General features: G+C 39.7%; 1 protein-coding gene across 3 annotated transcripts in view; it reads left to right on the top strand.

Annotated features, from left to right (window-relative positions):
• bach2b (BACH transcriptional regulator 2b) overlaps positions 1-23,878 on the top strand; it is a 103,376-nt gene that overhangs the window by 54,475 nt on the left and 25,023 nt on the right. For 2 of the 3 annotated variants that reach the window (XM_075458857.1, XM_075458856.1), the window contains one exon: positions 14,376-14,630. In XM_075458857.1, the coding sequence (XP_075314972.1) occupies positions 14,388-14,630 (243 nt within the window). In that variant the 5' untranslated portion in view covers positions 14,376-14,387. Of the gene's footprint in view, positions 1-3,629; positions 3,703-14,375; positions 14,631-23,878 lie in introns of those variants that run through there. The other variant, XM_075458858.1, reaches the window with a different exon arrangement.

Raw genomic sequence — 23,878 nt, 5'->3', positions numbered from 1 at the left:
TACCAGTTCGAACAGTACATGTGAATATAGATTATTGCTGGTTATTGAAATCAAACACACATGCTGCACAGATGGATTTTACATGAAATCTATATGTTCAAAAGCTTTCTATATTTACATTGAAAATTCAAGTGACAACCGAGGTCTATCAGAAAAGGAAGCCCAAACAATTAGATTTTTACATTTCAGATTCATTTTGCTGTACTTTAACGTCAGTCTTTCATAAATAAAATAGAGATGAAAGTCATCATTTTGATATCACCGAAAAAAATAATGCTGACATTTGTGGAAAAAGTCCTCTGATTTAGGAGCTATGATCAGAGGCTTCTCTGCTATTGTTTTTGACAGCAAAATACACATGTGAAACAGTAAGAAACAAATCTGCAGAAAGATAAATGGAGTTTTATTAATAAATACCACAAGATGTTTTTTTATTTAATTTTCCTCTACACTGAAAAGAGGTGGGCTGTGGAAAAATATGTCCAACTCCAGGCCTGATGAAGTACTGTCAGTTAGTGTTTTAGCAGTCAGAGTGCTCTTCATCTTGGCTTACAGACAGAGGAGCTGACGCTAAAAGCTACTCAATATAGGGCCACCAGAAGAGCACTTTTAAAAAAAAAATATGCTGTGAAAAATCCCTGCATCACTTCTGTGTCAGACAGTCATACAGAGAAAGTCTTGCATACAGTGAGGATGTTGTTTTGGAACACATTTTTGGACTGTGTTGCTCGACAGATGCTCTGTACCGACAAATAAAATAACCTGCAGAAGTGACATGGTCCACAGAATAGCCCTTTACTGATGAAAATAGACTGTGATGCTTCTGATAGAACATGATTAATCTTGATTTTTATCGTGCATTAACACACTCCGTAGAAAGGACTGATGTATGGTCCATCACCTGCCAAACCATAACCTCAACCCGTGATAGATATGGCTACATTTTGACATGATCCTCTCACATGTGTATAACATGTATGCTACCAAGTCCCATTCAAGCATGATTCATTCAACACAAAAGCTACGTATCAAGGCTCTTGTTATTTAAAGAGGGTATATTGCAATCTGTTTGTGTGTTTTACTGCACCCCAGTGATTGACCACACAGTGTTTGTGCACGTGTCTGTCACACTGCTTCCCAAAAATAGCTGCCTCCCAGTGTGTTGCTGCTGTGGGCCATCTAACCTGGTATTGCCATTCTCTGGCTGGGTAAAGCAAGCGTTGGAGCATGTGAATGGGTGACAGCATGCCGCCACTACCTCTTCATTCCCGACTCCCTAACGCTCCCATTGGCATCACCACAGCCAGAGTAAACAGACGGCGACGGCTGCTCAGCACATACCTGGACATACCTGTCTGGTTATTTTAGAGGAGCTAAGCTATCAAAATGAACATAAGATAGTTAGACTAATTAGACAAAGGGACCATCGCTCTGCTAACAACATGAAAACTGAAGCACCGGATAAATACCTTGTGGGAAAATGGACGTTAATGGCAACTTAAAACAAATGATTACAAAATGATAAGAAATAATGTTATTAAGGAGCAGCTGGTCAGAAAAATTAAGTTTAAAATACATTATGATACCAGGACACAAGTGAGATATGTATTGTTGGGATTTGTGGGTTTAAATCAGCAAAGAGAAAGCTATCACCCAATTCATGAAGGCAGTTTAATAAAAGACTCCAAATTTTACAACATATCAGGAAACTTACATATTTTGCACAAAGCAAGGTCCATAAAGACATGGATGAGTCCGTTTGGTGTGGAAGAACTTGACTGGCCTGCACATAGTCCTGACCTCAACCCGATAGAACCCCTTTGGGATGAATTAGAGCGGAGACCGCGAGCCAGGCCTTCTGTCCGCTTCTGGAAGAATGGTGAAAAAATCCCATAAACACTCCTAAACCTTGTGGAAAGCTTGCCCAGAAGAGTCAAAGCTGTTATAGCTGCAAAGGGTGGGCCGACGTCATTAAACCCTATGCATTAAGAATGGGATGTCACTTAAGCAAAAACTTTTGGCAATATAGTGTATATCTATATATATCCATGTATAAATAGATATAGATATACAACTGTCCAATCTCAGGCTTGGGGTCTGTCACAGTAAGTGAAAACTGCTGAAAAAAACATGAAACCTGAACAAAAAGCAAAAAACAAAGAAGAATAGGGCATCTTGCTCCAGCTCTGGATTTTCAGACGTGTTTCAGACATTTTTTTGTGCTTGTGAAGGAGGTCCTGCACTCAGTCAAATGTTGCTGCAAGCATTGCCCGACCAACAAAGGCACTTCTATGTATTCTTAAACTTGATATGTCACACATACAAAAGTAACTTGTGAAAAACAGTTTTTTCTCTGTCATATTAACAGACTTGCACCTTCCAGCCCACTCACACATACACACAAGATTACATGCGCGCACACACACACCCACACGGATACACATATATGCACAGAGATGTGGCTTTTGAAGGTTTTGACGTGGGCGATGCCTCTGTGTCAACTCTTTCCTGTGGGGAAACTTTCCACTTGCATTTTTTCCATTAGGGCTCTCAGCATAAGCTTTTTGAAATTGACACAGTTTTTTTTTTTGTCTTTATGCTGGTTCTCTGTTGATTTTAGAATCAAGCCTTTCAATAGAACCCTGCACACCCTCTCCACCTTTTTACACCATCCTCTTCCACCAGGCTTCATTAATAATACAGCACATAATCCAGTCCTGGTGAGGCCCTTTCTCCTGCCAATCACCAACCTAATTAGCACAAGATATGCTCATTCTTGAGCTGCTGCTAGAAAGCTTTGCACACATCCTCATCCAACCCCTCAAAGACCACTCGCTTGGCAAGTTGTGCATTGTTTCATCCCACCATGAGGTGGCTGTCTTTATACGCAAACTGAGATGTCTGCAAACTTGTTTCCTTATTTATTAAGGCAGTCGCACAGTTCGAGGTTCAAACAAACAGATTATACTGTGTGCAGGTTTACCTTGCCATTGTAAGTGTAAATATCAAGCACATTAAAGGAAAGGCTAAACCAATTTCTGTTCTTTCCAGATTCTATCAAAGGCTTTGTGTATATCTATCATGGAGACTGTGGATTACGGTTAAGGCTGACGCTGGATCAGATCAAAACCTAAACGGGTCCAGGTCATGGTGAACAACTTCAAAATGTTTGGCTGACTGTTCAAAACCCAAAATCTAATTCACAAATATTAAAGAAATTTGTTGTCAGATATGTTTAGGACAACTTTAAACGAGGGCAAACGAGGCCTGGGTTGATGTGGAGCCCAGAGCAGAGATGAGACACAGCAGTTCTGCCTCAGACATTTGAAGCAATGAACCTCGTCTATAGATAACCCCAGTGTTTCTATCACATGTGCAGCTTGTTACCATATAAGACAGCAATATGACTCACCTCACTCACTGACATACTATGTGGGAAGTCATGATTCATGCAAGCTGCATTTAAGCAGGCAGGGCCCAAAAATACTCTGGCATGCCATCACACAAACACATGCACAAGTATCACAGACACACACAAACGCACACTCACACAATCACACATACTTTACTTACTCAGTCATACTCACCACCCACAGGCACTCATAGGCTCAGATGCTGCTGGTATCATACAGTGAGAGACATTAGAAAGTTGTCAGAGCAAAGACTGGGATAACAAAATGCCTGGATCTGTGCCTTTCTGAGGTAATGCCAACCTGCAGCCAGCACTTTCACCACTTAATTGTTTCCTATTTTTCACTTTTTATGGAATGCAAACCTGATACAAAAGAGAGTGATTTTATTACTATACAATATGTACTGTAGTTTAAGTAAATATGATTGCATATGAAAGATGCTAATAATTCCTCAACAGCAGTATGTATGTTTGCTTCAGATTTGTTTGATGTTTGTTGTTTTTTTAATTTTGTTCTTCAAAATTAGATGGTTCTTTAGAAGTAATTATTGAGCACTGTATACATACATATATAGATGTATATAGTTTCTTCAGTGTTTTGTGATGGGTTACCATAACGTCACTGAGTTTTTGAAGAAACATCTTAAAACATGGTCCTAAAATATCTGGCTGATAGTTGGTGAGTTGTCTTGATTATTTAGACTGCAGGAAAAATGTTCATCAAAGCATTCACATTTCTCCCAATAACACAAATGTTTCCTACTCCAGCAACAAGCATGTTTATATTACGCTAGAAAAAAGGAGATTGCTGTGTTAGTCTTACCAAAATGAACTTTTGAAAATCCATGTAAACAAAATTATGCCTCTTGAAACTGGAGTAACACACCCACATAAGGCGGTTGTGATTTGAATCAGTCCTATATGTAAATGCTCAACTTGACTCAAATGTGCCTCAGCACTCCACACAAGCTCCAAAGTCCCATGTTCTTGCATGTTTCAGTAAGAACAGTCGAGCATTAATGTACGATGATACAACCAAACCTCCAATAAAGCTGCTCATATTCCCATACCATATTATAATATTTCTTTTGTGAAACACTTGAGAAACTGTGATTTGCAATCAGCCCATTTAGAGTGAGTCAACTTTTTGTCACCTAAAGCTTTTCCACACTGTCCCTCTGCTCAAATCAAATCCAGATTTTATCGCCATAGCATCATCTGACAAAATCGTGTAAATTAAAGGATAAGATCGGTTTTTTGACATTGGGCCCTTGATTTCACATTATAACATGATGTTCTACTCACCCCTGCTTGTTGTTGAACATTTGGAGCTGTTCCGAAGATATTCGCGAGGCGTCTGGCTGCTCTCTTGAGATATTCGGCCATGAAACGGTTTCCTATGGGCAAGCTTATACAGGCACAAACTATGCTGTTTATAATTTATTAATTACTCTACACTAGCACTGATAACGTGGAGATGCGTCGCTTACTTAAAAAAATCCGGGTTATTGTCATTTTGATTTTTTTGTCGTAAAGTGGGTGTTACTGACGTCCTCGTGGTGCTACTGCCACAGACAGCCCACAGACCTGCTGCTATTTATTCATTCGGCTAAAATTCAAAATTAGTAACCCGGATTTTGTTGTTGTGTTGCAGCGCCAGACACACTTCGCTAAATAACTCGGTTTGACTCTCATGCACGTAAACTGTTGCAAGGACGATGGTCTAGATAAATGGCTTTGTCAAGCTGGAACCACAGCTTGATTCAACGGTGCATGTAATCATATATAATGTCTTTTATAGTGTGTTATCCAGCTGTATTTGATGGTTTGTATGCAGTTTGAGTTCCACATTAATTGTTTCTTTTGAAAGGTAAATGTTGTCAGTGGTTTGAGTATTGATTCATGGGAAGGTCACTGCATGGACCTTTGCAGTGGTGGGAGATGAAGTAGTTTAGTGTTAATTAGGCTGACTGACACAGAAACAGGTCTGTGCAGCACTTCAAATGCATTCTTGGACAAACAGAAATTCCATTGATCGCTCTTTGAGCTAGCCCAATCTTTCAGTGTCAGAAGCAAGAAGAGGGTCCACCTTCAGATCACCTAAATTGAGTAACCCCGGTCACCTGATGCACAAGACTGTAGAGTTGCTAAGGACATTACATTCCAGAGTAGGTTCCTCCTTGGGTCAGACATTTAAATTAGATCTAAGACAACATTCCTAGAGTCCAGTTTAGTCTGGTGCATGACTGCCTTATGTGTCGGTCTTTTTTTCGTCGGGAACTGAGGCTGTGTTGCTGTGCTCAGTGCCCCAGTCGAAGTGCAAGGAGACAGCATTGATTCTATCTGCAGCCAAAAGCACTCAATATATTTTTTAGATGGACGAGAGGGTTTGAGGGGGCCTGGTTCGCTTGATCTATTACACAATTTGTTTCAAGGATGTCCATTTCATTTTATACAGACTATCTGAGTCAATGTTCAAAAAAAGAAAAAAAGAAAAGTCCTCATTATGCTTCCACCAACAGAGCCAGGTGGGCATCAGCAACATGTTTTAGAAGTCGTCATCCTGCATGTATTATATCAGGATCAGTATATCCGCAACCTTCTGAAAAGCTCTTTAACTTGTAAACAGAGTGGAGAATGAAAAGTGTCAAATATGGCAAATTCATGAGAAATGAATAAATTACTATTATCAATTCAGAGGATGCATTGTTGGATTTCAGTTTTGTGTTCCATCACATTTAGTAGAGCTGCATTTGAGATTTAAGGTTCAATACATCTGCGCCACAAAGTCACTGTTGTAAGGAAGTAAACATGTTCAAATTTGCTTGAACTTTTGTGAAATCTGCAAGATGATAGATTGTATTTTAACATTGTCCTAGGTGCGACAGAGCTCATTCATCATTTTGTTCATACAGCTGTGCAGCTGTTACACTGTAAATGTTGGGTTGTGCTAGCCGAGGGCTTTAGGGTGTCAGTGTTTCCCCATCACCTTCATTCTAGGATATTGCAGGTTGTTCTTCAAACCATCCTGATGATTGTTCACTTAGTGTGTCTTTAAACTGTCACCTGACCAGTGGCTCAGGAGAGGGTGGAATTGGTCATCCACTAGTTAATCTCTGACAGCAGTTTGCTTCGGTCTGCTTGCCGAAAACAGAAGCAAACGTTTGCTCAGCAAGTGGAGTTGCCATCTTACAACTGGAAGGTAGGAGGTTTGATCAGCCTGTTAACATGTCGAAATGTCTTTGGGGAAGATACTGAACCCGACGATATGCTCACCATGTGTAATTGCAGAGTAATAAGAATGGCTAAAAGGTACAATATATATTATAAGGAAAGCCGTATGAGTATGTGCAAAAGGATGAATAGGAAAGCCATCATAAAGCACTTTGCAGAACTAGAAGACTGTGATAAGTTTCTTGAATGAGAGAAGCAGTCAAACCTCTACCATTGGGGCTCTGTCCAATCTGACTCTTTTATGCATTTCATTCTGTTATGACCAAACCTTTTGTCTTCCCTTCTCACATCCAGCACACTTCTGCTGAGAAGCAGAGATGTAACACACTCCCAACCTCTCCTACCTCTCACCACACCCGCTTAAAGTCCCCAAACCAAGACATGATCTCACACAGTCAGGCTTAACTCTAACATTATGCCCCTTATCTTGTTCTACACACTCATTAGCTACATAATTGTTAATGGCTAATTAGCCCAATCATAGGTTTCTTACAAAATAAAGCACGATAATAAAGGCTAACTATATGGCTAAATGACATCTGACATATTCCCTATATGTTTTCTTGTGTAATAATCGGTGACACGTGTAACCTGAAAAGCAGAAAAAAAAGTGGAGAGTATGGCTCACAATTTGTGGTGTATGTCGGAGGAAATAATGTAACATTTGAAACGCTGCCACTGAAAAACGTATCACTTCACAACTTGAAAAGGTTGTTGTAGCAAACACTGCCTTTAACCAGTGTTTAATCCAGTGAGTTTAATGTTTAATGAAAATAATTCTGATGATGTTGCTGAGCATTACAATAACTCATTTATAAAAGAAAAACTAAAAAAAAAACAAGGTTCATCATGTACCAGGAAACACAGTATCTGGGTTTTCTTTAGGACTATGATAAGGAAATTATACATCAACTGATGTATATAATCAATAGTAGTAGTATTCAATTTAGAATTTTATATTTTAGGACAAAAAAGGCTAACATCCTGAATACTGCTCAGTGCTGAGATTCAATGTTTTTCCATTGCTCTTTTTTTAAGTAAGAAAAGGAATACTGTGATATGGACAGTAATTGGCATTGCTAAATTGATCATATAGATATTACTTATATATTTGAGCTTGTGTCAACCAAGGAGAAAGACGGGGAGACAGCACATACAGTCAGTTCTTAAGATAATGGCGGTTGCCATAATGAGGATTGTGGAATTTTACCTTTGTCTCTACACCTTAGGTACTGAACAGTATGTTGGCTGTGGTGCACATATGCTTTAGTCAATGCACCATAGTTCCATGAGCTGTAATTTGCTATAATGGGGAGTGCCGAGTTAACATGTCTCCAGCCACATTAGTCCTCATCAGCATCCCTTACATCCACAGGCTCGCTCCAGGAGTAGCCAGCAGTGAGCCCTGTGGTCGGCTCTGACTGGTGCAGGAACATACTTACACTGTGTTTTTAATGGGAAATTTGCACAGGAGTGTTCCCCTAAAATGTGAAAAGAACTAGTGTCAACAACTGACCCTGCAAGTAAAAAGAGAAAAAAAATCCTTTGTGTCCACCAGCACCACAATTTCCTATTTTGCTGTGCGTGTGTCTGGGTGTCTGTCAGTTTGATTATGCACATGTCGTATATATAGAAAATGAATGGATGTGCATGTGTGTGTGTGTGTGTGTGTGTGTGTGTGTGTGTGCCTTCTGTTTGTGTCATCCTTTCATTTTCCTCCCACTGCATCAAACCATCTGAAGTTTAAGTGAATTGATCTAAATAGCATGTTTAGATTGCTCCGAGCCTCACAACCACATGTGGAAACATTATTCTTGGAAGACAGGTCATTATCCTGGGAAACTAACTGAAAAATGTTTCGAAGGAATAAGAAAACTGTACAGCTGATGTATTTGTTTTGCAACAGCCTCCTCACATCACTGAGAGCTGTAGCAGTAGACCGCCCGCCTCATTCAAATCATTGCAACTCTGTCACATTTGAACAACTGAGTCTACAGAGGAGCTTAGAGCAAAGACTTCCTCCGAAGCAAGCTCACAGCTTTCACTTCCACACAGTTGTCTGTGTTCAGTGTTTGACTCTTTGTGTTTGTCAATTCTAGTATGCTAGACAAGAGATAGTGGAGAACTTACAGGTGCGCTGTCAAGATGATCCATTCTTACACCTGGCTGGGCAATGCACACATCCACAGGCTCCGATTTGCCTTCTGATTCTAACCAACCAGATTTCCGAAAACCTGAGGTCAAAAATGTGTCATGCAGATGCTGTGTCTGGCTTAGAAAAGATTATTTTGAAGAGTTATAAATGTGACAAGTTACATCATCAATAAAAAGAAAATATACCTTTGTGGTTGGCACATTGCTAAGGCTCATCACTCACTGTCAGCTGATGTTTTTCAGGTTTACTCGATTCTCATAGAGAGAAAGGTTTTTTAAATCCAGTATGTGCTGCTTCAGGATAACATTGGCTCAGCAGCAGTTGAGAGAGAGTAACATTCCCAGTGTCTAAGACCCCCAGGAGCTTTGAAAGGAACTATAATGACTATTATCAGGTAGTTTAATTTTCTATGAATGTGAACCACTTGAGTGGTGAATTAACATGAGTTGGTCTCTGAGCTTTGGAGCTAACAGTGTGGTTTATTTCTAGCCAACAACACAAAAAAAAAGCATGGAGTCCTCGAGTACATCTCAAGGACATTGCAGTCTCTCATTTTAGATTTTAGATATTTCGATATCATGCTAATTAGTTGATTAATCAACCAATCATTTCAGCACAAGATGGTTTCTGGGTTCCTTGGGACATGATGAAACTGCCATACATAGAGGATCAACATAAAAATGTTTGAGGTTGTAATTTACTTGTTCAACTCAGCTGAAATGCTGCACGCTGGTGTGGTGTGTTAGCCTCACATCAAGAGGCTGGAGCCTTTCTGTGTTTGAGCTGTGTTCTGTGTTTGCATGTTCTCCCCGTGTATGCGCAGGTTTTCTCTGGGTACTCCGACTGCCTCCCACTGTTCAAAAAACATGCATGTCAGGTTAATTGGTGACTCTAAATTATCCCTAGGAGTGAGTGTGCATGTGAGCGTGTCTACTCAGTCTCTGTGTGGCCCTGTGATGGACTGGCGGCCTGTCCAGGGTGTACCCTGCAGCCTCAAATTAGATTAAGTGCGTATAGAAAGTAGATAATGGATGGCTGGAATAAATTAAAAAATCTTGGTCATAACCATTTGTACCGTCAAATTAAGAAAGAAATTGTGCAGTCTGTTTGTGTGAGGTTAAATGCAAGACATAGTATAAATCTCAGCTCAATTCAGATGTAGGACATTACTGCAGTGATTATCTCATGACATGGAGTAAGTGCGCAGGCCTTTCTCCAGTTTCATGACCAGCTTTGATTATATTCAAGTTCAGTTTATTTGTATGTTCACAATAGTCATATCAGGTTCTCCCTGGATGTGTCACCAGTTTAATCCAATTCAGTCCAACTTTATCCATCTATTATAATCCTGTTCCATCCAATTCAAGATAATTGGACTCATATAATTCAAATTCGTTAAAGTTAGCCTTATAAAGGAAATCAGCGGATCATATTGAATCTTAAATTTGATTCAGACTTTTGTCCTGAGCATGCATGGGGCAGCATGTGACAGTGAAGGGTAGGACTCCCTTTTAACAGGTCCAGACATTCTGCAGAAACAGACTCAGAAAGAGATCCTGCCTCAAAAGCAGATCCAGTATAGAAGTGTTTATTTACGAAAATCTTCTTTAAACAGTCTGGTTGGATGGGGTCTAGCTATTATTGTTGAAGCTCAACAGGACAGAAACTGTCCAAACAAAAATAATGTTTAGAAAAGAGTATTACTTGACTTCTTATCAGTTACAATAGTGGAAGGGATTCCATGACTTTTCTCTTTCATAGAAACTATTTTATTTGTGAAGAAACTCATGAAGTCATCATTACAGACAGTTCAAAGTTTACATGGCTCAACCGAGCAATGGCTCTTCAGCCTCTGTCACACGTTGATTGCACTTTATAGGTAAAAGAAAGACATTCTTGTTGTTAACCACTTAGCCCAGATTCCTTTCTTCTCATGTCTTTGAAATGTTCACACGTAGCTATTGATGACCACTGAATCTGATCGAATCAAGGATTCTCATCAAAACTGGGGTGTTTATCTGCAACCTCAAACATTCGTCTGCACTGAAAAAAGACCCAGCTTAAAAGATTGCTTTAATTGTTAATACCAAATCAATTAAGTTTATCCATTAAGACAAAGTGAGATTTCAAAGTTTGTTGAATCCACTAAGTACACTACCATATTCAAACCACGAAAAACTAATTGAAATCTATGTGACAAAATACTTTGTATAAACTATATCTTGAATTTATTTTTTACAATTTTCGGCTTGAAAATCTAGCTCAAAATCTTGTGTGTTCTTGGTTTTACCGTAAAAGTGAAATAGACAAAACACTTTGGATCCATGTGGGGCAATAAGAACAAGACTGAAGACCATATTTCCACAATTTTATTTTAATCTTGACACATTTTCAATAATTTACAGTTGTTTGTGCTTCATTCAATACACAGTCAATACACAGTGACAAGGTGCATTTTCCACCCATTCCTTTCACATTAAGACGACTTTTGACTCTATAAAATGTTTTTTTGCATGTAATAATGACATTGAATGATCATTCCGCTTATTGACAAATTACCATTCCACACCTGCTGAAAGAAGACCTTGAGTATAAAGCAACCTGAATTATTGATATTATGCACACAGATTGAAAAATGACACTGCTATGCAGAGGTGTGGACTCGAGTCAGACTTGAGTCATAATTTTAAGGACTTCTGACGTGACTTGATAGAGTCATAAAGGACTTTGCAACTTCACTTAGCCTTTTGACTTGAAAAAACTTTATATTTCACAGCAAACAAAAAGCTTAACATGTCGGGTTTTTTAAAGTTTCTGATACCTCATTCAAGTCAACTAACTCGAAAGACAAATCAATCAACTTGATTAATTTCCAGTCCGTTTACACTAACTGCCCAGTTGTACCAAGGTTTACCGCGACATTTCTGGGTTCCAGTTGGGAAAAATGAAACCTAAGGTAATTTAGTGTGCTTACAAAATTGACCAAGTTTAACAACTTGGAAGAAGTTAAACTTAAAGTTTAACAGCTTTAACGAGAAGCGAACTGCAGGATGCAAAATGTGCGGGTCAAAAATTACAGAGGCAAAAACATCCAACTTTGTAAGCTACAAATCAAGGCTGTCACGTGATTAGTGGGTAGTTAACATTAGCTTAATGGCTAAACACTTTTTCTAGCTTGCTAGTTTAATATTATAATGATATAGATTATTAATATAATAATATAGATTTTAATCCATATTTCAAATATTTTGTTGTCCTGGGTTATTATTGTTGTTAAATGCACCCTCAGCACTTTTTATTTTTGATCAGGTTCAGTTGCACTTGCCGCTTACTTTGGCAACTAAATGCACCTTTTAAGAAGCAGTTTTTATTAGTACTATCATATGACTATCATTACTCTGCATTTGAATTGGATATTTGATCAGATGACTTGATAAGGACTGGAAATTTCAAAGTTTAGGACTTGGACCTGACTCTGGACTTCCACATCTTGACTTTGGACTCGACTTGGGACTCACAAGTCTTTGACTTGACTCGAAACTTGATTGAAAAGATTTGAGATTTACTTGTGACTTGCAGACAGTGACAAAAAGTTCCCACCATGGCAAGATGTTAGTATATAGACACCAATCACTGCATTGTACTTTTACTGTATTTCTAAAACTTTGTAGAAGTTGAGTTAAGTATTAGTTAGTGAGAACTTCCTTTGGCTTTCTTGTTTGGTTGGCTATTTTTAAAACTAGGAAATTGGATTTTCCCTTTATTAAGAAAAAAAATGTGCAAGTAAAAATTCCCCTCAATAACCAGTATCATTCCGCATATAAACCCCATGACATCATGTGTAATCTACTATTGCAGCAATTTGTTTATGACATGTAAACAATTTGTTTACACATTATTTTCTCTCTGATCATAAGGAAGATTTTTTTCTTAGAACAGTTCCCTTCAAAATGAGGACATTTCTCTATGTAATCACTTTTGACCTCCACATTTGTCTGATAACTTGTCCTGACTAAGAAAAAAGACTGAGAGGAACTTTTCTGGGAACATTTAATTTGCAGCCATGTGTAAATCTAGGCCAAAAGGACAAAGTCACCTTTTGATTCAGTTCAGTGGTATGCAATAGCCCACATTCATTCAACATCAGACATTTACTCAAATCTTCATTCCAGAGACCATTTTTGGCTTGAGTTATCATCAGATATAAACAATATTTGACAAGTTGTACATGCACTGGTGAGTGTTTTTGCGTGTGTATCTGTGTACTTGTTGTTTTATACATGATGGGGACACAAAGCCTGACAGCCCACCGACACATGGAGATTTCCTGTGAGCGCGGGAACCAGTTTGCGGTCCCCAGGAGTACAAAGGGATATTTTAGGGTAAAAACTTTGTTAGGCATGGTTGGGCATTCAGCTGGTTCACCGCGCCCCTTGCCCAGTGGCAGCTGGGACAGGTTCCAGACCTCATGTGACCCTGAATTGAATTAAATCCATCTATAGAAAAGATGGATTGATGGTTAGGGTTAGGGTTAGGGTAAGGGCATATGAAATGCATTGTGTCGATGGAAAATCCCCACAGGGATATAAAAACAAGTTTGTCTGAGTGTATCTGCATCTATCTTTAGAAGGAAAAGTGAGCAAAAACAAACATTTGACAGGAAAACTATTCTGCAGGTGTGCGTGCTGTTAAGTTGACCTCTTTTTGTTTTGAGAGTAGTCATACAGACCTACTGTGACTCCAGCCTGGCAGCAAAGCTGAAACACTTTTATAAAGTGATGTTGTTTATTTTGATACACCTGAGAATATAATTGTTACGTGATGACAGTGACCTTTTCCTGAAGCTCTGGTCGTCATTGCCCCCAACTTATCTTTGAATGAACGTGTTGGTGGTAGTTTAAGTGTACAATAAAAATGGAAACAGTTGGTGTCTCAAGGGTGTTACAGTGGATCATGTCTAAGCATAGGCTCCTGTGTTTCTCTCTTTTCAATTATTATTATTTTTTGCTGTGTGCCATGTATTTGTCTTTACATATATTTCCAATTTAATTTCTATAATTTACATGCAGAGTTGGAGTCAGGACATGCTAACGCACCTGAGTATAAAGCAACACGGCTTTTTGTTCAGTTCAAAATTACACTAATCAACACTTATTGAACTTATTTATGCCCATATTTTCATTCATTCCCATTGTGATGCTTGAAAATCAGCAGCTGTGTTGTCATACTGGCTCTGCTGCACTCGTATTCTAATCTTTACTTCAGACTACTGTTCAGCATACCTTTACAATGAGTCCAATCAATGATACACGTGGACCTTTAGAGCAAAAAAAGCATTGCACATGTGGGACATCTGCCTTTAATTGAAATGCTATTGAATTGAAGGATATTTGCCCTGTGGTGCCCTGTTAAATATAAGAAAGCGAGTGAGCATTTAAAGCAACAGTCAGTAAGGCTTGTATGTGTTGAATCATGAAGCTGGCTGCAGTAGACCGGGGCTGATGTCAGCCCTGCGGTATGCACTCACTGGGCTCGGCTGTTAACTGACCCCCTCTGTTTTGCTTCTATTTTCAGGGTGTGAGCGGAATGTCCGTGGATGAGAAGCCTGAAGCCCCCATGTATGTGTATGAGTCGACAGTTCATTGTACCAATATCCTCCTCTGTCTCAATGACCAGCGGAAGCAGGATATCCTGTGCGATGTGACTGTCCTGGTGGAGGGCAAGGAGTTCCGAGGGCACCGGGCTGTGCTGGCTGCCTGCAGCGAGTATTTCCTCCAGGCACTGGTGGGCCAAACAGAAAATGGCTTGGTTGTTAGCCTTCCTGAGGAGGTAGGTCTATCAAAAATACTGACACATGGATTTAAAGGCCTTGGATTGAAAATCTGTTGACTTTTGAAAAATGCACCTCTAAAATTCTCTGTCAGAACTAGATGTGAGTCACTACCCAATGGGGGACACATTCTCAGATAGGATGCCAGGCACATGGCCATAGAGAAGTAATTCACACCCTATATCTTTTCCCTCATGTTAACATATATATATATATGTATATATATATGTACATATATATATATATATATATATATATATATATAGACATAGATGCTACTTCAGCTGCCCATGTACAGTACATTGCCACCCTGCTGGTTTCCAAAACTGACTAACTAATTGGACCGACTTTCAGATTTTTTTGTGCTCAGATTTACAAAGAACAACTATTTTAGTATTTCAGTTTCTTTGAGTTCCTAAAAATATGAAGAATTCTTTATCACCTAATTCCTTGATGATATATCATTAGGCTGATGACCTTTTGAAAAAAAGGACAAGTCAGAGTCAGATGCCATTACCCTACACAATCATCATCTAACAGATGTAATAATGATGTGGATAAATAATGTTTTTATCTCAAACATTTGATTTCAGTTAAGTTAACTTCAGTAAAATTTTGTTCAGTTTAATAACATGTTATTCATTTCAAAAGGTAAATTATATTGTTGCAGTATGAATGATTGTTCTTATGAAAATAAGTGAATGTGAAATAAAAATCAATTTGGGAGGTGTGGTTGAAATCTTCAGAAATTGTCATAAATGGATTGGAGTGTTGCTTTTGTAGCTTAGCAACAACTGAGCTGATCGCCACACACAACGCACACAGGGTAACTCTCATGGTAGACAACATGGACAGAAACTCCCAGCCAAAAGTTCATCTGATGCACAGAGACTTATTCTCCATGACAGGATTACATAACGTGTTGTTAACAGGCACTATAATCTCTCCTCTTTTACTCCTGTCTGTCTGCAATCTTAATCTGTCTAACTCTGTCTAATCTGCGAGCTGGATAGAGGAGTGTTCCTGCAGCCATGTCTCAGTAAAACAAATCATGTTGCCCTCCCAATATTCCCGCTGTTGATATTCAGGGCTTCAGGCAAATCCATCTGCCAGTGATCACACATTTCCCATGATGATCAAGGGAAAAAGGGTTTAAACCTCCTCATTTTTCTCCATCTTGTTCCTTCCCTCCATCCTATCCCTCTACCTCATCTGGGTTATTCCAGGCATTGATTTGGCTTTGAAAAGCTGGCATACAAATAACTTTTCTGTTAGCATGGTAACACATCATAAGAGTTGCACAGCACAGCTTCTAGACCAATTGAGCATGTATGTCTCACATCAGGCATTGACCAACATTGGATAGTTCGTTCTTCTCTGACCCAATAAAAAAACAAGACGAAATGGATTTGCACATACTGGACTCAGGTCTTCTACCTACCCCCACCTGTAGAAAAAAAAAACTTGGAGCTATGTTTTGTTATGGAGGCAAAAAGAGAGAAATCTGAAAAATAATTTGATTCATGATGTACTTTGGTTGTGCATTCCGAGTATGGGGCCTCGGGCAGTGCACTGAAGCCCACGTTGTCTGCCGGGGTGTCCATTAGTGTATGAATGTGTGCGACTGTGTAAAAGAAAGTACTGCACAAGTGTGTGGGTCAATGTGGCATGTAATGTAAAAGCGCTTTGAGTGGTCAGCTACGCTAGAAAAGTGCATTCCATTTACCGGACAGGAAGGTTTATCATATGGTCCAATTCTCCTGATTACGGTATCTATACAGCCCAAGATTGTTCATTTTAGTTTCACAGTTTTGCATCTGTTACTTGTTGAAATTGGGGAATGTTTTTTTTTTTTTTTTCAAGTTAGCCCAGTGATCGCTTTGGGCTTAAAGAGTAAAAATAAATCCTCAAAAGTCTCAAGTGTCACAGAGATAACCAGATAGCCTTGCTCATTTATTTAGTAACAGTATAACAGTTATGGTGCCTGTAATTCTGCATCAGAAACATTACTTGAAAAAATATCTGTGTTATTACTCAGGACAAAAAAGGAGGGAAAAACAAACAAAACAAACAAACAAAGAAAAAAAAAAGAAGTCCCAAACTGGATAAAGCCAATGGTCTGGGTTAAGCATCTTTACAGGCCTAAAAATGAGGTGACCTGACCTGTTTTTTTAATCCACAGATTATTTCTTCTAAATTAAATTTAGGCTGATGGCACACATATATGCCCAGATGACAATCCAAGGATTTGTCCATACCTTAACCCCATTTAAAGTATTTGGGATGTGCCGGACAAGACTTTACACAATGACCTAACTCCTCCATCATCAGTACAGTAGAAGTTCAAATCTAAAAAATGAATGAGTGACATTTTACAAAGTTTTCGAAACAATGATGCAGGGAATGCGTGCTGTATCAAAGGTGGTCCAACAAAAGTGTGGATTCATTCATAGCGACAATGGCATGCCCGAGGTAATGCATGGGTATTTTGTTCATTACAATCCAGGGAATTGGTTACTACTAATATTAAAAATATTAAAATAGATATATTTTTAGACCATGAATACCAATATTTTGATTATTCTCTTTATTAGGATTCACCTTAGGGGTGAAGTTCTCCAACAGAAGCTGTCAGATATATTTATTTGTATTGTGTTGATTTTGTTTTCGTCTCTCTATAGTAATGTCTTTTTTTGTTGTGAGAGTAGACAGCAATAAAATGTCATAAGTAAATGTCATTTGCTGTAAGATAAAGAGAAAGGTGTGACGAAATAGAGCTTGTAGTAGTGTGATTGCCAATTAGCACCTGTCAGTTGCTGTTGCCGCCGGTGTTAACGGTACATAGCACTTTGCGGCAAGATTAACGCTACCTTTGGCTCAGCATTCATCAGGTTCAGGAATATTCTTCCCTCATGCTCACCTCAGCTCTCACAGTTTTACTTCTCACTCATCAAAATTCAGAACTTTTCACAACACAAAAAACACGTACAGATTTCCATGATTGTATTTTTTGTCTATTTTAACACATATAAAAGAGATATTTTTTTCTTAAACCTAGACCAAAACTGTATAAAGGGACACTCTTATTAACCAGCTTTACCACAGGCCACAGCAAACACCGATTGCACTGCCACAATTGTATGATGAAAGCCTCCTTTTGACATATTGATGTCATATGTACATATTCCTACGAACATGTGCTGCAGAAAAAACTGGGGCACATCCCACATGTGCCGTGGAGATGTGTCTCTTCATTGGGGGCAGCATGCATTAATAAAATAATGTCTGTCAAACAACTTTGTTGCTCACTGAAAAGAAAGCCAGCATCTCATGTAAAATGAGTTTCTGTTTTTTCCCCTTCTTAACTCAAAGAATTACTGCAGGGAACAACTCCTCGGTGCATCCCCTTCATTCAGCGGTTTAAATAATGCATGAACGGCTGTGGGTTTCAGGTGTGAGATGGGAGTGTGGAAAGTAACATCTTTCAATAACTGTCTCTTTAATGTGCCAGAGAGACTTACGTCTGTTGAAGTTTCTTACTTTCTTGGATTCATCTCTGTTAAATTTGACATTTTCACATTTTGTTTAAATGGCAGCACAACATAATGATTATTTAGCTTCATTCTGTCTCAATGACATTGACATTAGTGGTTGACCAATATGGGTTTTTGCAACAGCTGATGCAAATGACTTAGTATTTAGAGAGCAGAGCAGCTGGTAGCCAATATACAGTTCAGGTTGGAAGTTCACTTAGACACATCTTGGACCTAACTGCGATAGCAATATTGGCTTTGAACCTCTCTGAACTTGTATTTGCATGGAGCAGAATGAATGTACAGCATACATCTTCAGTTTAGTGCACAAATGTGAATTTATTAAAGGGACACTGTGTAATTTCTTCCCCCATCTAGTGGTGCAATTTTATTTTGCAAAGTCGAATGAATTTGCTCTCTAGCGCCTCGCGTTTTCAAATGTGCTTTGAACTACGGCAGGCAGTATGTGTCAAGATTCAAGAAGCTCACGTTGCCTTTTCAATTCTCTTTGTCGCTTTTTTGGCGACGAGGATCCCTTCTCCTGTGGCGTGGCATAACTATGGTCTTCCATTGCGAACAAAAGTGCAGCCATTCAGGCTGGTTTATACCAGAGAATGTCTAATGGCGTAGACTGGCTCTGTTTATACCTGCGTGCAAACATGACGTCAAAATGGGGAAAACGCGATTCGAAGTGCTTTATGTCCCTCTCGGCACTTCAACGTTTTTCATAGACCAGAAGGACATGGCAGCCTCCATAGAGCTTGCCCGCTCTATGTAGATACAGACAAGTTATTCTTCACTCAGGAGTATAATTGAGATTTTTGACAGAGATAATTTTACACCAATGAAGACTAATTTATGAATGAATATGTTGATTTGAGCTAATAAATGACTTAATATATTACATAGTGTTCCTTTAAGTTATTCTGAAATCAACATGGGATGATTATTTTTAAAAGAAAATAATCTATACTGGTTGGCTAAAACACAAACCAACCAATGTATTCTGTAGCATTCAGGTCCAGGAATTCGGGAGGGATTCCCAAAAGAATGATGTCAGTCTGCTTTATCCATTCCATAACCAGCTTGACCAGCTGATGTGTCCTTGGGTCACTAACCCGTTGAAAGACCCAGTTGTGTCAAAGTTTCAAGTGGGGTTTGAGGTTATGCAGGGATGTGAGGTGGTTATTTGGCCACATGGTCAGTTGCAAAGTGTGATCAGCTTGATGGTGTTTATTTTAAAATAGAGCTCTTATTCTTGGACAGAGGGGCCTTAATCGTGGCTGGCTCGCGTATCCTGCGTTCGTTTGGTGGGTCGGTGGTGCATGTCCTCAGAATATGCAAGCTCCAACATGTTGGTGACCAGTTGGGGGTGTGTAAGTTCACTTTGGACGTTTCGTATCGTCAATTTTGCTTAATTTAGGGCCTTGCATACCATCTAAGATACTGCAGATGTCACTTTTTCTGGCATGGTTCTTAAGGTCAACAAAATGCTAACCTCTTCTATTCATCCCATATTTACCATTTATCAGAGGTTGTTTTTTTACATCCTGTAATTCGGGCAACAGCTTCCAGTATGAGGGATCAGGTGTGCCCCCTTGTGGAAGCCCCTTGGTAACACACTTAGTGTACTACACTGGCAAGTATGTGAGCAGTTATGCTGAGAACGGAGACAGTTGCGAACGTGAATGAGAGGTGAAACAGGAGCCTTATTGTCAGCCTTAGTCCTTTGCTATGTAATACTCACTTTACAACAGACAGTCAGCACAGCTGCATGCACAGTTGATTCAAGCTACAGTTGGGCTTTGACCTGGCCTGTCCTTGTCCCAGTATAAATACAGGAATCATGTTATTTAGTATGTCCAATGCTGAAACATTGGGGACCTGGTAAAAAAAAACATTTGAGACAATCTGCCACTTCTTACTTTCTCTGTGGGAGATAATTGTTTATTTACTTCAATTCATTTCAGTTTTATTCATATAGCGCCAAATCACATGAAATGTCATCTTAAAGATACAGTCCAATTCAAGCCAATTAGAGTCTAATTCATTTGTATACATTCATTTTTAATTCAAGTACATCCAAAAACGGATGTACTGGAATTTTCCCTCTCATAAGCGACTTGCCAGCCAAAGCTGAAGAGCATCCCCTAACCTTTATATTGTGTTTTCTTTGTCCATAAATGGTCAGAAAAGCTCTTTTAATATATGAACTTTGGTTTGTTCAGCAGAACAAACTAAAAAGTTCAGAATTAACAGTACTCATAATGTGGAATGCAAAATATTATATCATAGAACAAGTAAATGCATGTAAAGTTTGGATATCAATGATGAGGCAAATGGTCTTAAAAAGTCATTTTATTGCTGTGGTTACAGTAAATATGTGCAGATGGTTGCTAACCACCACACAACTGAAAAGATCCAGCTGAGATTCAAACCAAGATCCATCTTGCTGTGAGGCAACAGTGCCAACTACCACACAGACGTGAAGCCCTTTTGCCATTTTGCCCATTTTATCTTTTATATTTTTTATTTTCATATTCCACGAAACTGCAGTCTTCAGCACGATTTACATCTCTCTCTAATGTGGACCTAGCCATAGACACATCATGGAAGAGGGTCATGCCACTGATGCTGCCCATCATGTTTTTTTAACGTCCCTAGTCACCTTTTGTTTCACGGTCAGTGACTTGAATGTGCTGATGCATCCCTGCCTCCAGTCTGAACTCCGTCTTCTGTCTGATGCTGGGGGGGATGGTCTGTTCGGTCACTTCTGCTGTGTGTCAGCTCAGAGCAGCACCCTCTAGTTATGCTACATACATACTTAAGCAGCACTTGACTGACAGTCATCTGCCTCGTTATGTTTTAGTATTGCTTCACAAGCTACTGAGGGCTTTACCTGCTGTATGTATAGCAAAGGTTGTATCAGAAGGGCATTGGCTACTACTGGGAGAAAGGGAGAGGTTAGTGCAGATGAAATGTGAAACAAAGACCACCTCCCCCACCACCCTCATCATCCCTCTCTCATGGGCTCACGGGCCCCTGGAGTTGCTGGGGCTGGCGCGGCTGAGTGACATCATCTATCCCTAATGTGACTGTTGTCTTGCACAGTGGCAGTCAGTTTTATCATGTGGTTTTGTTGCCCATCACATCATGGGAACAGAACAATTACACTCCTTCTCAGTGATGCTACTGGCAGACGGCAAATGGGGGAGCATAACGTCTGCATTGTTGCTCAACGTCAAATTTATATAGTTTTTAGTGAATGTAAAACTAATGTAGATTAATGAGAATAAGCATCCCAGTGAGATAATTCAATTAGATATATATTTTTAGGGGCTTTTTATGCCTTTATTAGATAGGACAGTGTAGAGAGGCCGGAAGCAGAGAGAGGGGGAATAACACGCAGCAAAGGGCCGTCCGATGCGGGACTCGAACCGGGGCCAGCTGCAGTGAGGACTATAGCCTCTTGTACATGGGGTGCCTGCTGTACCCACCACGCCACAGACTGCCCCAATTAGAGATATTTTAAAGAGAGTTCTCCAATGAGGAAAGTTTTAATTTTTCACAATAATGTTGAGGGACTGTGATTAAAAAAAAAGATGTGACTCATTCCTCACTGCCATGATCAAAGCAGACAGCTATCACTTACAGCAGTTTTTAGTGAGCAACGAGGGCTGGGATAGGCTCCAGCCCCCCTGCTGCCCTTAAGGCAGTATAAAGAATGGATAGATAGATATAGATTAGTTTGCTGACTTAAGTGTGGTGAATGAAATAATCATTGACAAAGTCTTTCTACCTATTGACAACTGCACTGTCCCTGGTGTGGGAATATTCTGGCTGGATGGAAGGTTTGATTTCAGAGCCCTGTGTGGACAGCAGAGTGCTTCGGTTCATAGCAGACAGCCATTTTTACAGTGGAAAAAAGCAGAGAGTCAGACTATGATTCAGCATCACGCTGGTTTAGAGACCTCAAACCACCTTCTGTTTGTCATTTCTTTACTCTTGAGGTGGAAAACACTGCACATTTTTCATCTAAAAAAAACGGACTCTCTAACAAACACAAAATAGTCTATTTCTTGCAATATATTTTTTCCACCGGCAGTGTCAGAGACAATTTGGTTTATTTCAACAGACCCAAAATCTGTGTTTCCAAAGGCCTCTAGTGGCTACAGCATTCTTTAGTGGTTACAGATTCTCAGGTAGCTGATTGTCAGCTTTGTGTGTGAGGGCCCTTAAATTCTTTGTATCACATCGACTCCAATCTAGCACCTAAACCACAACCTAGCAGTGGAGGAGAGAGTTCACCAAAGAATCCAGGAAACACGGAGGTTCCTGAGATGAACCCAGTTTAGGTTAAGGCCTCGGTATGCTACTCCGTCGCTATCCGTCAATCCGACTCCGTGGTCACGCAGAGGCCATTAAACCTTTCCAAGTTCTCCGTCGGGATGTCGGATACGCAAGGCAGTTCACCTCCTGATCAGTAGGCGTCGCTACGCTAGGCGACCTAATCTCGCGACGTCTATCGTGAAAGTCGTTGATAAATTGTTCACCTTCCGGCTCCATTACAGCCCCAACTGTAAGCACTTTTAAATCCAGGTTAAAAACATTTCTCTTTCGGTGTGCTTATGGTTGAGTTTATATTTTTCTTTTTCCCCTCTTCTTTGATTGCTTTTAACTGTGTTTTTATTCTATTTTTTTTTTATTCTCTTTAAATTGCTTGTTTTTATGCTGCTTTATGCTGTTCTTTTAAATGCCTTGTCTTTATGTAAAGCACATTGAGTTGCCTGTGGTATGAAGTGCACTATATAAATAAAGATGCCTTGCTTTGCCTTGCCTTGCCTTGTGATAGACTGTTCATTTGTGAGCATGTAATGCTCTTTTCGAGCTTTTGGAGGGTTGATAAGTGACATCGACCTTACCTTGTTTGGGGCTCGATCTACACAATGCCTGCTAATTGAAGCAGACTTCTCCCATACCATTTGCTTGGCTGAAGCAAACATACACATACAGCCTGTTAGACAGATGGTGGTAGTAAGGAGCCAGGGCCATAGCTTGCTTTCCTCAAAGATGGGGGTTGCTTGGTATGAGATAAAGAGGCAGCTTTATGGAGAGGAATGATAAGCTGTGGTAGGAGCAGTGCTCACACTTAGCTTACACCCAACCCCCTTGGTCCATCAGGGGGTCTATCTCCCCCAGCCAACAGTAGGACAACTTTATTCCGGCAAGCTGACAGAGATGATGCAGGGTCTTTGTCTGAGTGTGTGAGGTAAGCTAGAGGAGCACCTTCAGCTGCCAGTCTGCCAGGCAACAGCCGGCAGTGTGATCCCATCTTTGTCTTCTTTGTATTTAACCTCCAAAACCCTGCTCAATTAAGCAGCTAACGTTCCCCTTAATGAAAGGAATTCACAGATTTGATCTGTTTGAGCTGCAGGACCTGCCACACAAGCATAGTAACTCTTTTTTTGTTGTTGTTGTTAATATAAACAAAAATAAACGTTTTTTTTTCTATTTATAAGTCTTAAATAGAGTAGACGTAGGGTCATGTCCTCGCCAGTGTTTGGCCTTTACTGTAAGCTGCACTGGCAGAGGATTAGACATACACTATCTGATTTAATCCACTATCAGGAGGAGGTTTACTTACCCTTAGCTCAGCACCAGGAACGTCCGAGCTTCTGCTGTCACTAAAAAACACTTTCTATACACTACAATTT

This window comes from Odontesthes bonariensis, chromosome 24 (assembly GCF_027942865.1).
Source record: "Odontesthes bonariensis isolate fOdoBon6 chromosome 24, fOdoBon6.hap1, whole genome shotgun sequence".
Classification (NCBI taxonomy): domain Eukaryota; kingdom Metazoa; phylum Chordata; class Actinopteri; order Atheriniformes; family Atherinopsidae; genus Odontesthes; species Odontesthes bonariensis.
This window is presented reverse-complemented; position numbering and strand designations above follow the sequence as displayed.